The sequence below is a fragment of the Engraulis encrasicolus genome, chromosome 11 (genome assembly GCF_034702125.1).
Source record: "Engraulis encrasicolus isolate BLACKSEA-1 chromosome 11, IST_EnEncr_1.0, whole genome shotgun sequence".
Lineage (NCBI taxonomy): Eukaryota > Metazoa > Chordata > Actinopteri > Clupeiformes > Engraulidae > Engraulis > Engraulis encrasicolus.
The window spans coordinates 26,699,113-26,719,112 of NC_085867.1; the positions used below are offsets into that span (position 1 = coordinate 26,699,113).

Here is a 20,000-nt window from a genome sequence, read left to right on the forward strand (position 1 = left end):
TAACAACTAAATGACTTTTGAGCAGTGTGGCATTATATGGTCATTTCAGCTCAGGTGCTTAGGTGCGTATTTAGGTGTGACCAATGTCTCCTGTCCTGCTCTACTAGTGCATATCCAGCAAGGGCAATGGAGTACTATACTGTACTATACGCCTATGAATCAGCAGCCCTTTTGTGGCAGGTGATCTATCAAGCGTCCCTCCCAACGTGACAAACGGCCGCTCGGAATCAGAATGATTGATGCGCTCCGGCGGACCGGTGGCGTTTTGTTGACAGTTACCGAGATGCTCTGAAGGTTGGTTGCCGGGCGTAGCCAAGTGAGGGCAGAGAGGGAGAGCAATAGAATAGAATAGAATAGAATAGAATAGAATAGAATAGAATATACTTTATTGTCATGCCAGCATGAAAAAAAAAGAGAGAGAGAGAGAGAGAGAGAGAGAGAGAGAGAGAGAGAGAGAGAGAGAGAGAGAGAGAGAGAGAGAGAGAGAGAGAGAGAGATGGTGGGGAAGTTCCAATTTCGCTCGGTTGATGGAGTAGCACCAATCTCGTCTGTGTTAGTGTGACAATTGTACACTTCAGGCCTACACACACACACACACACACACACACACACACACACACACACACACACACACACACACACACACACACACACACACACACACACACACACACACAGTCTCACACACACACACACACACACACACACACACACACACACACACACACACACACACACACACACACACACACACACACACACACACACACACACACACACACACACACACACACGCATACGCAGAGCAAGGGAAAGGAAGCAAGGCCAATAGGCCAGTGGCCGCCCTGCCCGTTGTTTACCCAGTGTCACTGATTTGCAGAGCAGGTGGGCTACTGTCTATATAATCAACAGTGTGTGCATGCGGTTATACTGCTTATCCTAGTCTGCTACAGCCTTATATTGTCCATGCATTCGCCAATTACCAATTTCCTTGTTGTATGGTGTGCTGTGTGTACATTCTGAATTGTGCTTTTTCAAACGACAATATGTAGTGGATATTATCTTCACAGTATGTTGTTTTGTAACATTTAATGTTAATGGAGTGAAGAATCTAAAACATGGAAGTGTTAGAATGCAGAACAAGAGAGCAATTTTTTTTATTTTGTCTAAACTAAGCAATAGGAAATTGATATGATGTATCTGGAGGGCATGTGATGTGTCTAGAAAAAGTCCTCTCCCTTTGCCCAATGGTAGGGAACTGGGTTACTACCTCGGCGACCCAGGTTCGATTTCGGCCATGGGTCATTTGCCGATCCTTCCCGGTCTCTCCCTCCCCACTCATTTCCTGTCTCTACTCCGCTGTCCTGTCAAAAATAAAGGCTAATAGCCCTAAAAAATATATTTTAAAAGTAATTGCCCAGGCCACATATGTCAGGTGGTTAAAAGGTTGTGTTTCCAGGTCAAGTAGCTATATGTAGTCAGCCCACCCCCTGGGTTAGGATCAGGTCAGCAACGTACTCAAGCTGAATACTGAAGCAGGGAATTGACCATCCTTATCTGGACAAGTGTATCACTTTCAAGCAATCGGTAATCTCCCTTTGCTTCAAAGACATTGTCCATACCGCCGCAGATGTGTCACCTGTTCAATGGCTGTTTTCCAGGTCAAGTGGGTGTTGTGGTTAGACCAGCCCCCTGCGTTAGGATCAGGTCAGGCCAGGAGCCGACTAAACTGGCCTACAATTTCAGAACGCAGTATCTTTCTTTACTGGTAAACTGAGAAAAAAGGCTGTAAAGTTTCCTTTCACAACTGTGTTGGAGGTAAAGTGGTGATGACACTTCCATATAATACTTATTTTTATGGTGGAAATGTATGTACATAAGAAAAAAAACAAAACAACTTTTTGACTTTTTAGCTGAAAAATCAATATACTGCGTTCGGATGTGGTATTACTGTCTACACCCAAACCACGGTGTCAATGGAGAAGTGTAGTATCTCGCGTGATATACTGCGTTCTTGGCTAGTATGACGTAACCTCTTGAAACAAAAAAGCGCAGTATACTCGGTTTTTGACGTTTTTTTTTCTGAAACAGGACAAAGTTGGACCAATTTTTTTTTACTCAAGACAAAGACGGTATCCTAAAGCCAATTTCCGGTCTAAACTCATTTTGGACCATTTTGAAGATACTGCTTTCTGAAATTGTAGGGCAGTATAGTCAAGCAGCCAGTCACACAGTGGCCTGGTTCCCTATGGCACATCCACCTCCATTGTAAGTGCCTTATAAGCCAAAATGGCAATGACCAAGTTGTAAAGTCTGTTAATAAAGAATGTCTGTAATGTCGTAGTAATGTTGCAATATTGTCTAGGTTTTTTTTTTTCATTCAAGGAAAAGTAGTGTCGGAGCAGCGTGTGGGTATGTATGTACGGGGAGGTTTTAAAGGCATTCATTCAAATGCAATGCTCGAGCGGTAACTTCTGAACACTTCTCAGATGTAGATTTTGTACCCTGCTGCGAGAGGGAACGCGGCAGTAAACCCTCTTAGTAGGCATGGGCAAACAACAACAAGCCTTTGCATTGTGAATGGTAAAGCCCCCCAATCCCAGCCTTGCGTGCAGTGTGTGGTGTATTGCCCCAATCCCTTCTGCCTTCTGCTTCTGATTGCTAAATCAATACCTGTTCCAGTGCTGCGCTTACGTGACCACCGTAATCCCAGCAGAATTGTGTGTGGCTGACCTCTTATTGTTGCTGACACATGGTTAAAGCTATAGAGAGAGAGAGAGAGAGAGAGAGAGAGAGAGAGAGAGAGAGAGAGAGAGAGAGAGAGAGAGAGAGAGAGAGAGAGAGAGAGAGAGAGAGAGAGAGAGAAAAGAAAAGAAAGAAAATGGTGTGTGTGCGCGTGTGCGTGTGTGTGTGGCGTTGGAAAAGCAGAGTGAGTTAGCAGGTGCATTTGCCGCTTGGCTGGTTGGCTGGAGACTTGGCCTCCTTGTGTGTGTACGTGTACATGTGCGAGTGTGTGTTTGCTGCAGCAGCAAGGTGTGTGTACTGTTCCCTTCCCCCTGTCACTTCTCTTCTCTTCTGCCCTTTACTCTTTCTCACTCTTCTCTCTCTCTCTCTCCTCTCGCCTTCTCTCCCTCTCCTCCTCTCCTCCTCTCTTCCTTAGTCCGTTAGCTGGTTGCTGCTAGTGTCCCTGCTCTGCTTGTGTCTCTGCTTATTTCTCTCTCTCTCTCTCTCTCTCTCTCTCTCTCTCTCTCTCTCTCTCTCTCTCTCTCTCTCTCTCTCTCTCTCTCTCTCTCTCATGCCCCAGTTAGTCTATCAGCTGGCTCCTGGTGTCTCTGCTTATGCCTCTGCTCTCCTCAGCGCCGCTGGCAGCTTTGGACGGGTCCAGGAAAAAGAATTCTGGAAGCCCACCACCCCACATCCCCACCAAATACATGCAACGTAATGAAAATCCAATTCTGGGCCCCCTTTTTTGTGTCTGGGCCCGGGAACACTGTTCCCTTTGTCCTCCTTCCCCTGTCAGCTTCCCTGCCTCTGCTGATGCCCCTGCTTGTGCTTGGGGGTGATGAGATGCAAGCTGACACGACGCGGCTCCTCACCAGTGCACTCGGCGCTCGTTCCTCGAGCCCGCTGGGTGCCAGCATCAACAATTTATGTGGCGCCAACGCGATGCGGTCGCTAGCTAGAGTATCAGAGAAGTGGTGGCATTGGTGGCAGTAGTGTCAGCGAGGTGGTGGCGGCAGCATTGGTGGCAGTGGAGATGGTGGTGGCATTCCTCTAGAGACAGACTGTGGATGCACTAATAGACCGGTCCGAGCCGGGACATAATCGCAACGTTTTCCTGTCAAGGTTTTCTCAATGGATTCTTGTACTTTGGACCATACCGATCAAAATAAGCTTTTGCGCCGTCAAAAAAGTTGTCCGGAATCCAAGATGGCCGCCAGAAATTAAATATGGCCACCAGAATACCTAAAACCAGTCCTATGTTGGAGGAAATTGTTCAAAGATCATTTTCTTTGGCCTAAGTTGGAGATTTATGGTGACTGAAATAATATTCTGTGGCTTAGAGATCATTATCTCATTGTGCAAATCCAAGATGGCTGCCAAAAGAGGTCCCCTATACTAAACTGTCATATCTCCTGATTGAAAAGGGCTACAGCCATAATTATGGGGTCTATTCATATGTTTCCATGGTCTGTGAATCCATTTCTGCATGTATTTTGTGAATCTGACCATTTGTTCAATTTTGCAAATCCAAGATGGCCGCCAAATGTGTTCCCCTCAACCACAAACTGTCTTATGTTTGGATCTAGAAGGGCCATAACTATAATTCTGGTGCTTATTCATGTTTCCAATGTCTATAAATGTATTTATGCAGGTGGGCTGCAAATTGAATCATTAAGTCTGTTAGAAAATCCAAAATGGCCGACAATTCCAGTACCTCTGCTGTGGTGAAACAGTCAAAGACTTGACACAGTATGACATTTCATTTGTAGTCTAGAAACATAGATGCATTTTACAAATATTCTGTTGCTATCAAATTATTAACCAGCATACTCTGGTCTACTCATAGGTTTCCATGGTCTATGAATCCATTTATGGCAGCATTTTGGATTGGATTCAGACTTGATAAACAGCCATTATGAAATTTTATTTGTAGGCTAGGGATATAGATGAATGAATTCAGAGGCAATTTATGAATATTCTGTGGCTATCAAATCATTTGGCATGACTGTATATTTTGTGGCATAACAAATCATAACAAATTATGTTGCCTCCGCTGTGGGGAAACTGTCAAGACGTGTTACACAGCAATTTTGGTTTGATTTGATTTGTAATCTATAGGGTACAGATGAATGATTACATTTTATATGTCACACTCTTGTTGTTGTTTTTTCTCTCTTAAGTCTTTGAATGTTTGGAGCCAAAGTCTCTAAATTTCAGTTATGCTCAAAACAGCACTGTCTTTGGAAACTCAAAAATGTTCTGTACAAGAATATATTTTTGATAACTGAACTTTGCTGTGCATCCTAAATTAATATTTTACTGCTCAACCATGGTTTCTGAAAACAGCTTTGCATATATGGTGCATGGAGTCAACCAAAGTCTAACAACAGTCAACAGGTACTGCAGCCCAGGTACTAGATTCCAGAATCCCTCCGCATTTCTTGGTTTTGCCATATGAACAGCTGTGAACAGTTTTCTATGAGATTTAGGTCCGGGAAATGTGCTGCCCCTCAGTTGGATGCTGTTTGTCTGGAACCATGATTTTGGTCGCTTGCTGGTGTATTTAGGGTCATTGTCTTGTTGGGCATCCACTTCAAAGGCCTTTCCTCATTAGTATAAGGAAACATTACTTCTTCCAGTATCCTGTTGTACTCAAACTGATCCATGATCCTGGTACGCAGTACACAGGACAACATAGAACAAAAACATCCCCATCATGATACTTGCACCATTATTAGATAAGATTAGATTAGATTGTTCTTTTGAGGTCTAAGGGTCATAGACAGTTTGTCGGACATCCTGCAAACCATAGTACACAGTGAAGACGGTTAAGCATGATTGTGCAAGCATCATGACAGGGGGATTTTTTCACTCTGTGGTGTTGGTCCTCTTTACCACATGCCAGGAATCATGGATCAGTTTGAATACATCTAGACCAGCACCATGTTCAAGAGCAAGTGCAAGGACAAGCACACTCTCTGTGTCTGTCACTGGTCCTTTTCCATCAGTTTTTTATTCTTTAATTTATTGTTTATTATTTCAGTTGTGCAAAATAAACTGTCATCAGGAGTTTGAGCAAACATGAGCCTCATCCACTGGTGGAACTCTTGAGCCAGGTCCAGTCATAGCTTCTGTGCCTGTGTGGATTTCCTATAGGCCTACCGCTTCAAACCATTTTCATCAACTATGTATTGAAACAACCTTCCTCCTGCCGAATAAAACCGTCCCTACAACACTAGCTGTTTTTCCGTCATGTGTCGCACAATCTTCTCGATGCGTATCATATTATGCAATCATCTATTTTAATGGAAATTTTTATAATGGAAATCTCTTGCACAGTCTCTCTCTCTGTCTTACTGTACCTACAGAATGGACATCCAGGGTTCAAATACTAAAGCCCCCATCACATACTCTATTTGCTCGAGTCAATTTAAAGTACCAGCTGATCCTAATTACATTACCCCTTCAGTCAGATTGATGAGCTATTTAGTGACATAACCTTTGTCAGCAGCACAAGCAGGGTATTCTGGCAGGATCTTCTCACTTTCTCAATCCAGATTGCCTGTCCCTGCTTACTCGGACCAGTATCACTCACTCGCTCACACACACACACACACACACACACACACACACACACACACACACACACACACACACCACACACACACACACACACACACACACACACACACACACACACAAATCAAATATCATACTTGCTACATAGCGTGCATATGGCCATTCCTCAAAGTTGAGGTGGTGGCGCTGTCTGCCATTTAGAATTTTCTTTCAGGAGTCGGATTCACAAAATACCTACAGAAATTGATTCAGGGACCATGAAAATATATTGAAAACGCACTAGAATTCCAAACACTATTCGTAGAACAGGAGATATCCTACTTCATAGGGCCACGTCTGGCAGTCATCTTGGATTCGGACGATGAAAGTACTGGTTAATGATTTACGAGTCACAGAATATTAATAAAATGCATTATTTTTTTCTGAATTCACTCATCTACAGTATATCACTTGACTACAATGCATATTTCATTCTTGCTGTGTAGCCAATCTTTCACAGTTTCCCTGAAGTGGAGGTGGCTGCATTGTTGGCCATTTTGGATTTTCTAATAGAACAAATGGCGAGATTCACAAAATACATGCAGAAATGGATTCACAGACCATGGAAACATGAATAGACACCAGAATTATAGTTTTGGCCCTTCTAGATCAGGACATAATACAGTTTGTGGTTGAGGGGAACACATTTGGCGGCCATCTTGGATTTGCACAATTAAACAAATGGTCAGATTCACAAAATACATGCAGAAATTGATTCACAGACCATGGAAACATATGAATAGACACCAGAATTAGCCCTTTTCGATCGGGAGATATGACAATTTTTAGTATAGGGGACCACTTTGGCAGCCATCTTGGATTTGCACAATGAGATAATGATCTCTAAGCCACAGAATATTATTTCAGTCACCATAAATCTCCAACTTAGGCCAAAGAAAGTGATCTTTGAACAATTTCCTCCAACATAGGACTGGTTTTAGGCATTCTGGTGGCCATATTTAATTGCTGGCGGCCATCTTGGATTCCGGACAACTTTTTTGACGGCGCAAAAGCTTATTTTGATCGGTATGGTCCAAAGTACAAGAATCCATTGAGAAAACCTTGACAGGAAAACGTTGCGATTATGTCCCGGCTCGGACCGGTCTATAAGCAGGGCATGGCCTGGTCTTAAGTGTTATTGACAAAGAGTATGTGTATGTGGGTACTATACAGCATGTGTGTCTCTGTGTGTGTGTCTTTATTTCAAAGTGTTAAGACTTCATTCAGCATCCACCATTGTCTTACTTCATGTTGGGGAACTAACCTGAAAGACGGTAGACTTCACTGCATCTACAGTACTGTAGTAGAAGTAGTGCAGACTCCTCATAACCGCAACATGTACAGTAGAGTATATCAAATCAGATCTGATCATGAAGTCTTTGCCAGAAACTTGTGTCTTTTCCGCTTTGTGACTCACAAGCAGATTAGGGTGTCAATCTCTGAGCACCTTTGTCCTCATTGAGCGTTCTAATTCCGCACACACAGTGGTTCCAGAAGCCTGGATGAAGTAGAGCTCACTCAAAGTGATATTTCAAAACGATCAATTACATCAACAATAATCAGGCCAATGTTTGTATGCTTGCTGTAACTTTCAGACTTGCTGTAACTTCAGTTTCAGGAAAGAACATCCAAACAGGTTTGTTTTATACCTTATTGATGTCTGTGTAGTTATTAAATGAATGTGACCTCACAGTGGTAACTACTCAGTCATATGTGCATACAGGGCTCCAAATTAACACCAGCCAACCGGCCAAACACTTGGTTTTTATTTTGCGATACTGCACCACCGAATCGTCTAAGTATGGTAAACACTGCACCGTGTTTCCTACCATATGCACACTAGTACTGCACATGTCATATATGACAAATGAACATCCTTGTATCCTAGTATCCTTGTTCACAATGTTAGCCCGTCTGTAGATCGAGCTTAGAGATTGAGCTTCGACTGGCACAAAGCCAAGAGACAGGAAGTTCTTAGAGACAGACTAACAGTTGGCCATATGTCAAACGCCTCTGCAATATTACTAACCGCACATAGTGTAGGCAAGACGATGTTATCATTGTCTTGATGTCTGTGTAGTTGTATGAATGGGACTTCACAGTCTTAACCACTCAATCATACGCGCATGTAAAAAAAATCTGGCTCAAGCAACCAAAACATGGGCTTCTCTGCACCATGTCCATGCATACAATACATGCACTGTAGTGTTTTCTCCATACATACATTGGTACAGCATGTTCACAATGGTAGGCTGGCTGTACTAGACTGAGCTTGTTGATTGAGCAGGGATTGGCACGGAGCCCAGAAACAGGAAGTTCTTATAGGCAGGATTAACAGTCAGGCTGTACGTCGGGCCGTATGTCAACCGCCCATCCATACTACTAAACCCACTGAGGCAATCATGGCACTCCTATGACGCACGTGTACTGTAACAAGGTTGCTCATTGGCTGCGCCATTTCAGTGGCAGAGGGAAACAAACCATCAATCTGTTCTATTTCTTAAGCAATCTGTTGCTTATCTCTTTCGCATCTCTTTCATTTTATTTATAGCCCTCTTTACCAAGGTAACCTTATCCTTCTCTAAGTGGTCATTGTACGTAAATACGGCTAGGTCCACCTTAATGCAGCGTGACTGGCTGTAGGTGTAATTACAAAGGCTTTGCTGATGGCAGTTTGGTGATGAGATGCCTTCTTCACTATAGTTTCACATGGTACTAAAGCATATTCTTCACACTTAGCGTTGCTTTCTCTCCTGCATCAGGTGCGTGTGTGCGTGCGTTTGTGCATGTGTGCATGTGTGTGTGCGTACAAGCACATATTGCATGACCAAGCAGAAAAGAGTGTGTCGTTGATTTTATTCTCAGTTAAGCTTCCTTTGTGTCTGTTGTCAGGGAAAGTGTCACTGTTTCTTATTCTCACCTCGCCTCAGAAGTCTTACGGATTTACCATGATGATGCAGAACTGTGTGTGTGTGTGTGTGTGTGTGTGTGTGTGTGTGTGTGTGTGTGTGTGTGTGTGTGTGTGTGTGTGTGTGTGTGTGTGTGTGTGTGTGTGTGTGTGTGTGTGTGTGTGTGTGTGTGTGTGTGTGTGTGTGTGTGTGTGTGTGTGTGTGTGTGTGTGTGTGTCCATAGCAGGAGGCGGGGCACAGGGCAACAAACAGAACGTGCATCCGTGTGTGTGTGTGTGTTTTCTGCGTGTGTTTAAGCAGCTGAGGCAGGGGGAGGAAAGCAGAAAGGGGCGTGTGTTAGAGGAGGGGAGAAGAGCAGAGCAGAGAACAGCAGAGGGGGGAGGAGGTGGAGAGAGAGAGAGAGAGAGAGCGCGCGAGAGCGAGAGGGCAGCCAGGCAAGCGAGAGACAACGAGGTGAGGGAGAGGGAGAGAGAGGGAGAGAGAGAGAGAGAGAGAGAGAGTGGGCTGGGGTGCATTGTCCTGCCTCCGTAACCTCTTCACAGGCTGACTCCAGTCTCATCTGACAGATAGGGGGGCACGTTGGAGCGGCGAGAAAGAGGCACAGAGAGAGAGGAGGAAAAAAAACACCACAAGAGGGTTTTCCCCCCACCTACCTCCCTTCCCTAGCCCTCCTCCTCCTTTTTTTCCTCCCCCTTTTTTCACGAGAGAGAGAGAGAGGGGGTGAGAGCGAGAGAAAGAGAGTGAGAGTGAGAGAGCAAGAGCATTCAGCAGTTCCCCCTTTCTTTCTCTGTCTCTCTATCTATCTATCTCTCTCTGTTGTGCTGTTCACGCGGCACCTCTCTCTAGCCGTGGCTGTGACTGTGTCTTTAGCTGTGTCTCTGGCTCCTTGTCAGCGCAAAATGGGGGTGCGCTGAGGCAGGAGAAGGGAAAGGAAAGGGAAGGGAAGCTTGGCCGTGTCATGTGCACGGTAGTAGGGACAGCAGCGAGTATTCTGGAACCATGAAAGCCCAACGGGAGAGGTTGAGGATTCCGGGGCTGACGCTGGAGTGAGTATTATTTTCCTCCTCCCTCTCCCTCTTCCTCTTCTCTCTTCCTCTCCCTCTCCTCTATCCCTCTCTCTTATCTCTCTACCTTGTGTGTTATGCGGTTCGCATTGATCTTAGCCAAAGACCTGCGTTCAGCCATCTGCAGTGTTTGTTTTTGTTTCTGCCAGCTAACGACAGCACGGTGGGCTTTAACCCATGTGTGTCTGTGTGTGTGTCTGTGTGCGTGTCTCGTTACGTGTGTGTTTTTTGGTGTGTTTGGGTGCAAGGCAGCAACATTGACACAGAGGCAGCATCTGCAATAGTAGCAAGTGCCATCACAACCTGCTCTCCTAGTAGCTAGCAACAGCACTTACGTGTGTGTGTGTGTGTGTGTGTGTGTGTGTGTGTGTGTGTGTGTGTGTGTGTGTGTGTGTGTGTGTGTGTGTGTGTGTGTGTGTGTGTGTGTGTGTGTGTGTGTGTGTGTGTGTGTGTGTGTGTGTGTGTGTGTGTGTGTGTGTGTGTGTGTGTGTGTGTGTCCTGTGCTCGTTTGTCAGCCCTTAAACCTTAGTATTGCTGCAGCTGTTTATTTTGGCGGGCTGCTTGCTTGGTAAGGGTGACACACATGGATACACATCAGACACATCACACACACACACACACACACACACACACACACACACACACACACACACACACACACACACACACACACACACACACACACACACACACACACACACACACACACACACACACACACACACACTATATGGCACTGTTTACCCCACCTCGTCTAAGCATCTTGGCAGTGCTGTGGTGTGCAGCTCACCACACCATGCTTGTTTTCCGAGCTGAGCGAGCGGTGGTGGTGGGGAATCAATATTAGTGGATGTGTCCTTGTGTAATAGTGTGTGTGTGTGTGTGTGTGTGTGTGTGTGTGTGTGTGTGTGTGTGTGTGTGTGTGTGTGTGTGTGTGTGTGTGTGTGTGTGTGTGTGTGTGTGTGTGTGTGTGTGTGTGTGTGTGTTTGTGTGTGTGTTTGTGTGTGTGTTTGTGTCACTGCCTGGTGACACAGCAACAGCAGTAGCAGCATTACCGTAGCAGCAGCAGCAGCAGCCACTACAGCAACATAGCTGTACCACGTACCACTCTCAGTCATGTGTACACGTCTGTGCTCGCAACCAGTAGCTGTGACGAGCAGCCACGGCACATAGTGCGCATACTGAAGCAGCACGTAGGCTACCATTAGTAGCAGTGACGAGCACATAGAAGCCAGCCACCACAGCACATACAGCACCACTCTCAGCAGTTGCAGTGACAAGCAGCCATAGCACGTAGCTCGCACCACTTGGACCTATGAGCCATGTGTGCCTGTCTGTGCTTGCAGTAGTTGCCATGACACAAACACATAGCAGCCATGATAGCACATAGCAGCCATGATAACACATAGCAGCCATGATAACACATAGCAGCCATGATAGCACATAACAAGGCAGTAGCTGTGACAAGTACACTGTCTGCAGCCACCGTATCACATAGCACACACAGTGCCACTAGCTGCAGTAGCCGTCCGTGAGGATGACTTGCATTTGCTGAAGTAGGCTACCAGAGCATTACAGAGCGCCTTGGCTGACTGTGCTGTTGTCTTCGGTAGGCAAACATCGGGATCCAGGTCGGAGCTGCCGTGCACTATGCAGGCAACACACACACGGACCACCAGAGCAGCACAGAGCGCCTGGCTGGGCTGTTGTCTTGGTAAACATTACGAGCTGCTATGCAAGCTGTACACGTGGGAGCCACTGTATAATAGCAGCAAGGTATCGTAGCACTAGCTACAGCCATTGCAGCCAGCCGCACCTGTGCAGTGCAGTGCAGTGCAGTGCAGTGCAGCCTGGTTGTTTTGCTAGCCGAACAGTGTGAGCAGGCAGGCTGGCAGGTGCTAGCTTGTGTAGCTAGGAGTGAGTGACTTAGCAACATTTGCAGCAGTGGGCTATCGGTGCAGCACATACTGTACATACAGCCTGGCTGGTTGCTAGCCAAGCCTTAGAATCAGGACGCAGGCAGGCAAGCAGGATCATAGGAACATATGGGTACACGGGAATCATATGCAGCGCTCATCGCCTGAGCCTGTGTGTTTGTGACTGTGACTGTACATTTGTGTGTGAGCTGGAGCCCTTAGGTGTACTGTACAGTAGCTGTGTGTGTGTGTGTGTGTGTGTGTGTGTGTGTGTGTGTGTGTGTGTGTGTGTGTGTGTGTGTGTGTGTGTGTGTGTGTGTGTGTGTGTGTGTGTGTGTGTGTGTGTGTGTGTGTGTGTGTGTGTGTGTGCGTGTGCGTGTGTGTGTGTGTGTGTGTGTGTGTGAGCCCTAAGCGCTCAGCCCCTAAAGGGGATTAGACGCAGCGCTCGTCCTTCTCCAGGCACTGTAAGGTCACAGCTCAGCTCAGCTCACCGGCACACAGCACACGGGCGCACGGGCACATGTTTACCCTCGCCCTCGCCTCTCACCACCCCTGCTCCCATCATCCCTGCTGCCTGCGGTCACTATGACGACAGCGAGGAACTCTCTGCCTGGAGGATGGATGATGGAGGTGGGGGTGGGATGGGGGACAGATGGGCTGAGGGGTTCACAGGGGGCTAGCTGCTACAGCAGTGGTTCTTCTCAACCTGTTTTAAAACTCCCCCTTGACCGTCTCAGAAGCCTCCCAACGCCCCTTTTACCTCATTACAAGCATGCCAACACCCTCCTTGGTATTAAAAAATAAAATAGACCTATACCCCCCCAATTTGTAACTGAGCGCCATGCTTTAAGAGGTCTCCTTCTCAATGCTCCCCCCACAAGAGCTCCCTAACACCCCCCTGTGGGGCTGTAGAGCCCCCTGGTTGAGAAACAATACACTAGAGGTGGGGTGGTGGTGGTGTTGGATTTAAAGGCCAACTTCCGATAAAACTCAGTTTTACTCACTCCTTTCGAAGATCGGACGGTCACCCCAAGTTAAACTCACTTGCAAGGCTCTCATAGCGGTGCGTCAACTCTCCTGGCTGTGTTTCCCGGTGTTTCCCAATTTACATCAATAATGCAGAGAAACGAGCGAATCACGAAAGCCTTTCTGTGTTTCGTCACGTCGAAAGAAGGCGTTGCCCACAAAGGTTTATATCGACCCATTTATCTAAAAACATGTCGAGTATTTTTTTTCTGCTTGTTTTCAAAGCAAGCAACGTCTGGTGGCCCGAAACATAGCTTAGCTTAGCTATCAGCTGGTTGCTACTCTCAGGTACACACACAGCACAAAGCCTCATACATAAAGCCTGCCCACTCCGGTTGCTCTGTGCCTGCAGCTCGCCTAGGGGTCGCTGTCGAAAGAGCACAGCCCTGAATGGAGCCTGCACGCCTCCGTTGGCGCCCCTATAGTGCAGTACCACCCGGAGAAGTGGCGACTCTGTTTCCCATTACATTCACTCCAAGGACTGGAGGACTGAGCCAATCAGAGACGCGTTTCTTTGAGAGCAGGAGGAGTGAGCCAATCAGAGACGCATTTCCACGAGAAACACGGAACACCCTCTCGTTTCTCCACAAGCCACCTTGCCAGTTTGCAAAAACGTCTTGAAACAAAGCAACCAGAACGTTTTTTAAAACAGGACCAACGCGTAACACATTCAATAACAATTGGGAACACGGCAATATTAATTAAATGACGTTGAGAGGCCATCTTTAAGTGGGCGGTAGAGCAAGTGAGTGGGGGAGTGGGGAGCACAGGGGGAGCTAGCTAGCAAGCTCAGCATTTTCAAGGTCCTCCTGATTGAATTGATGTGGCTCGTCAATAACACTACATGCGCGTGTTCGCCCCATCACCCTCGCCCCTTTGCTCTTACTCTCACGCCCTCTGCACCCCCCGAGCCCCCCACCCCCAAATATGATTTGCATTGCTTCCTTAGCTCCATAGCCAGACCCAGCTCCAGCCTCTCTTAACACACTTTCTGATGTTGTCAGGCAGGCAGGAACAGGCACACTATAGGTATGTCTGAACACAACAACAACATCAGCAGTCAGTCTGCCAGACAGACAGGCAGACAGAGTGGGCCGGGGCTATTGTTTACTCACACAGTAGCTCACTTAAGATACAGTTGCCTTATCTCGCATTTCAACATCTTGACCCACCCCCCCCCCCCCCCCTTCCCAACCACCACCCACCCCACCCCACCTGTGTTTATTTATTGTCAATAGTCATGTGCATAGCGTGACTTACAGTAAATGGAATACTTTTGTCCATAATATCAACATAAACATTATAAATGTAATATGCAATGGTGGTTTTATCCATAACGTGGATGCTACATGCATTTAATTACAGGAATGGGTGAGTGAGGGTCAGTGAGCTTTGCATAATAAAGGTGCTGAATATTGTTTGCGTCTTCCCTAAAAGCAACGCCGTCTTCTCCCCTTGGCCCCTATAGCATCGTTTTAATGATGCACCTACGGCATGCCGATTGTTTGGGTGAGCTGTGTTAGTCTGACCCTGACCCTCATATGGAGAAGAGAAAAGCCAGAGGATTGTTATGGTAATGTTTTGCCTGAAGTGCAAACAGGAATCGAGTCAGTCGGAAGGTCAGTCAATCAGTCAGTCGGGCAGTCAGTCTGTTCAGACAGTTGGCCAGTTGGCCAGTCAGTGAGTTGAGAAACAAAACAATAAAACCTTGCTGCTGCTGCTTATGCTGCTACTGCTACTGTTGTTGCTGTGGCTGGATGCTGCCTTGTGGTTAATGTGTGTGTGAGTAGAGTATGTCTGTGCATATGTGATGGATGACTGGATCCAAAAGAGACACACACACACACACACACACACACACACACACACACACACACACACACACACACACACACACACACACACACACACACACACACACACACACACACACACACACACACACACACACGCACATTAGCATGTGCATATGCATGTGCATTCACGCACACACGCACGCACGCACACACACATGTACACACAGGTTTACCCTGCCGTGCTGTCGAGGCATCCACGCTGAGCTTGGTGTCCATTGTTGTTGAAACTGGCTGTAACTTCTTGCAGCCTGACTCCCAGGAGCCTGAGCCCCACTCCTACCAGCCCTTGCAGCCCCTGCAGCCCGCTGCACGCCTTTCACTTCTGGAGGTAAGACCGCAAGACCTCCATCTTGTATCGCTCTGTACTGGACATACTGTTTCATCACCAACAACACCACCCCCCTCCCCTCCTCTGGTTTTTTTTTGGTGGTTTGGTAGATGGGATAGACAAAGGGATCAATGTGAGATTTTCAAGGCTCATGAAATACAACACGAAATTAAAATCCTATTTTTGACACTGCTATTAAAAATATCGCATGTAATTGTATTGAATTGATTAATTATTGTCATACTTGTGGATGTTATATCTGAGCGTTTGAGTTATAGAGGGTTAGGGAATGAGGTCACACAGCTTATGTAAGTTTTTTCGGAGCGAAACCCCTTCCCCCTCTTTGCTCCTTCTCCTCCCGCTCAGGCTCCCCAGTCTCTCTGTTTTGTGTGTTCTGGTTTTGCGCTCCCTCTCTTGTCTCTTTCAAGTGCAAAGTAGGATTTGGTAGCTTTCGCAGCCCAGCTCTCGAGCTGAATAGAGCCACTGAGGAACATTGTTCCCCAAAAATGGTGGTCAAGAGGAGGGAGGGGTGGGTGGGATTTACAGACGTCCCCAATCGAAGCCTAATCCACACAGAGAGAAGAAAAAAATCCCAAAATCCAGTATTTGTTTTCTCGTAATGGTTGTGATTGCACCGAAGCACATTTTAATTAACCATGAAAATGGAAATGGAGCAAGGATGCCTAGACATGCGAACTTCAAAGCACAAGCTTAAAACATGGTGATGTTTAGCAGCAAATGGTATTGTACATGATGGGTTTTCCAGTGGTGCATTCTGTGTCCTCAAGTCTTGAGTTGGGTTTTTTTTTGGCCGTTTTGTCTACCTTTTTTCTTTTTTGCACATGTTGACTTTTCTTTGGTCCTGACCCTAGTTGTGCATGCTTTTGTACTGGACCTTAGTGGGTTTGTGACGACTGTCACTGATGGTCTTCCTTGGCCATTCATGCAGCCTTTGGGAATACACTGATGATGTTATTTAACATGATGAGTTCTCCAGTGCCTCTTGCTGTATGTGCCCCTGTGTTGAATGAGGTTTTTGACTGTAACAGTTGCTCTTGCCGGCACTCACTGTTTGCTAAAAAAAACATAGCACAACATTGTTATGACATTATCGGGGAGTCTTAGATAACATATTATGACATGGCCATTACCATTTTGGTGACAGTAAGGTAATAACACACTCTGCCTGAGAGGGTCGACATGCCTCCTAGAGCAATGTCATCTTGCGATGACAAATATAATTCTATTCTATTCTATTCTGTGTCCCAATGCGTGGGGTTTTTGGCTGTCACTGTTGCTTTTCCCTGACCGTTCATGCAGTCCCCCAGTAGGCCTGCTCCTGTTGAAGAACGTGCTAATGATGCTGGTGGATGTGATTCCCACTGGGGACATGAATCATGAATTGGCCTTTTGTTCCAGAAAAAAATGTATCTTTGGGTCCCCCCCTGCACATGAATTGGGTCGTTGCGCTTGAAACTGCTTTGTAGTTTTGCGTTGTGATTGGCCCGCTGAGCCTGAACTGCTTTGTAGTTCAGCTGATTTGATTGGCCAGTGGTATTTATGCAACAGGGCTGTTGCGTGGGTCTAAGGCTCTTTTGAAGTTGTGGGAATAGGAGAGGTCGTCACAGTTGGGTTTGGTAGTCCCTCTGTGTGACTACATGTATTCTGAAGACTGAGGTTATGAGGCCTTTTGGGACTCGTAGTTACAACTACGTTAGTAATAATAATAATCATGATAATGATAATGATGATGATAATAATAATACATCTGTTTTTTTCATGACACTTACTAGGTTATTTGCACTATGGTTATGTTATAATAAGGAGGAGTGTCTTTAGGCATGTTTAGGTTAGGTGTTTACTCATGTGTAAAGACTGTTCTCCTCTTATTCATGGCAAATGACGTAATAGCTTTGAAGCTTTTTCACTCCTATGTGTTAATGTTCCTGCATCAGCTGCTGTGCTTTCCATGAGGTGTAACTGGTCATCTCATACGTCATGCCTCAGTACACACCCCTTACCTGCCAACCTTGACATTGATATTGTAATGTAATGTAATCGTTTTGAAACTTTGCCCTGTGTGGATGAATGAGTCTATCGTACGTTGGCTTTTTATATTTTTTATTGATATTGCAGTGAATGTTGCATCATCGAATGACCTTCTATTGACAATGTGGTAATATGAGGCTAGTAACTGATAGCATAGCTGTGTTGTATTATAAAGCCCTTACGCTTCCATCCAAAGCATCAGATTTCATAGTCTTTATACACAGTGCGTCTGCGTACTGTACGGTTCAATGGGGACATGCACCTAATGGCTGGCCATGGGGTGTAATTGTATCGGAATGGGAGCCTAATGTACTTAAAATTGAAGTTAATCTAATTTTTCTAAAGGAAAAACCCTGATTGGGCAGTGGACTTTGTACTTCCCCAAGTATGTATTGTATGCTGTTGATTCGGTCCTAGTTTGTCAGTTGCTTTGGATAATACTGTAGCTAAATGTAATGCAAGTAAAGGCCATTTTCAAGTCTAAGCCTTCATTTGACAGTTGCTGCCTTGTGGCCATGTAGACCAGCACTGACTTAGCTGGAACTGCAGGGCGCCACAAACACAACACTCGTTACATAACACTGCTGACTTCATTTGACAACTTGAGCATTGGCATGGGGCTGTTAATATATGTGTATGTCAATAGAGAGAGAGAGAGAGGGAGTGAGGGAGAGGGTGTGGAGTGAGGGAGAGGAGTGGAACACAAGAAAGTCTCATCCCAACTTGTCAATTCCTGACTACCTTTGACCAGACTGCATTTTTTTACGCCGATGGCATATCTGTCGCATACATGTTGATTATGTGACCTAAACCTAGACCTTACCCTAACCCTAACGGCTTTCGCTTTCAACTGTCGGTGAAGTTATGCTGCAACAAGGGGGCGCCTTTGAGGAACATGTCACATTTTGACTCCAAGGGCATACCTTGGCTTAGACGTCAAAATTGCTGTCTGGTTAAAGATAATCAAAAATTGACGAGTTGGGGTGATGCACTGTAGCAGAGTAAAGGGGATAGAGTGAGAAACAGAGAAAGAGAGGGGGAGAGAGAGCGTGCGAGAGAATGAGATTTTTACTGACTGAGATATCAGATTTTTCCAAGCTCCTTTCCTGATAGGCACCATTGATTTCACTTGAAGTAAAGGAAAAGTCAGCAAGTCTAAAGTCTGGGTGCTGAACCCACAGAACAACATAATAGTGGCCTACATACTGAGGAGGCTAAAGCCCACATCCACTGTAGTATTTTGCTTATTTTTCCAGACTCTTATCTTCCATCATAACATCGATTCGACACCCCTTATCCTTCACCTACAGATGACCCAAAACCGTATTAATTCATATTTCAGTAGATGAAGCCAAACCCCAGTGCTGAGGTACTTTCCCATCATTCTCATTATGCATGCTCACAGTTTAAACATCCGCAGGGCGCTCTGAAGTACCCTGCTGTCAGAAGTATCCCCGGCTGTGGGCCCCCTTCCTCTTCACAGGAACTCTGTTAACTGTGTTTACAGGCAGGGTGAATGCTTGTGGGGAAAGGTAATTGTTCGGAAAGCTATCTGGGTAACTTGACTTGTGCTTTTTTTACGGTCAGGTAACTCACCCATGACACCATTACACACTAAAAAAACTCAACAACAGTCCCCCGCCCCCAAGGTACGATGAGAATCAGGAAAGGCCACAGTTTAAGTGGAGGATGAGCATAAGTGCTTCTCAGAAGCTGTGCCACGTCAATTAGCCAACTCTCTTTATGTGCCCGCTTTGCCAACCCCAGTGTCTGTTTATGCAACGTAGAGAGAAGAGGCCTCACGGCGATGGAATGCCTGCCCTCAGAGAAGTGGGAATGTGGACTGTGGAGTTGTGTAATGGTCTGATCGAAAGGGTTGGACTAAATTGTAATAGCCTATAACAAGTCTAGCCATACAATGCAATGCTTTGAGAGAGAAAAGGTGGTACAGATACAGATGGATATAGCGTTGTAGATTGTAATTAGTTATAATTAGATAGATACAGTCCAGTTTCCGAGAGAAAGGATTGTATTGTACTATGTAGATAAGGTCTATTGACGGGTAGAATTGGATTGTATGGCTACAAGTGCTCGGATTGCAAAAACTGTGTCTTTGTGAGAGGGAAAGGGTTTGTTTTGTAATGGAACAATGTTTTTGTCGTCTCCAGCAAAACCCGAAAAAACCCTGATTTGATCCAAAACACAGACAGCTCTCCAGAGCAGAGACACAAAGGCAGCCTGCTTTGCAGAGAAGCGGCACAGACTGACAAGGCGTCATCGTAAACACACGCCTAATAAAACATGTTTATTTGCCCTATGAAAATGAAAACCTACTGAACAGAAAATGGCAGGGACAGCTGTGAAAAACAACAGCAAAAATAAATAAATATCCCAAATAAAAGTAGTGAGAATGAGAAAATGTTCTGCAGTGGCAGTGTACTAGCCAGGCTACGCCCTCCTAGTGACGCCACACCATCAGGCCAGGAGCAATACGAATATCGTTTCTGAGC

At 45.8% G+C, this 20,000-nt stretch overlaps 1 protein-coding gene across 1 annotated transcript in view; it reads left to right on the forward strand.

Moving 5' to 3' along the window:
* Nucleotides 1-20,000, forward strand: part of mast4 (microtubule associated serine/threonine kinase family member 4) — a 210,915-nt gene that overhangs the window by 109,854 nt on the left and 81,061 nt on the right. The window contains exon 5 of the mRNA XM_063209690.1: nt 15,361-15,441. Coding sequence (XP_063065760.1) covers nt 15,361-15,441 — 81 coding nt within the window. The remainder of the gene's footprint in view (nt 1-15,360; nt 15,442-20,000) is intronic.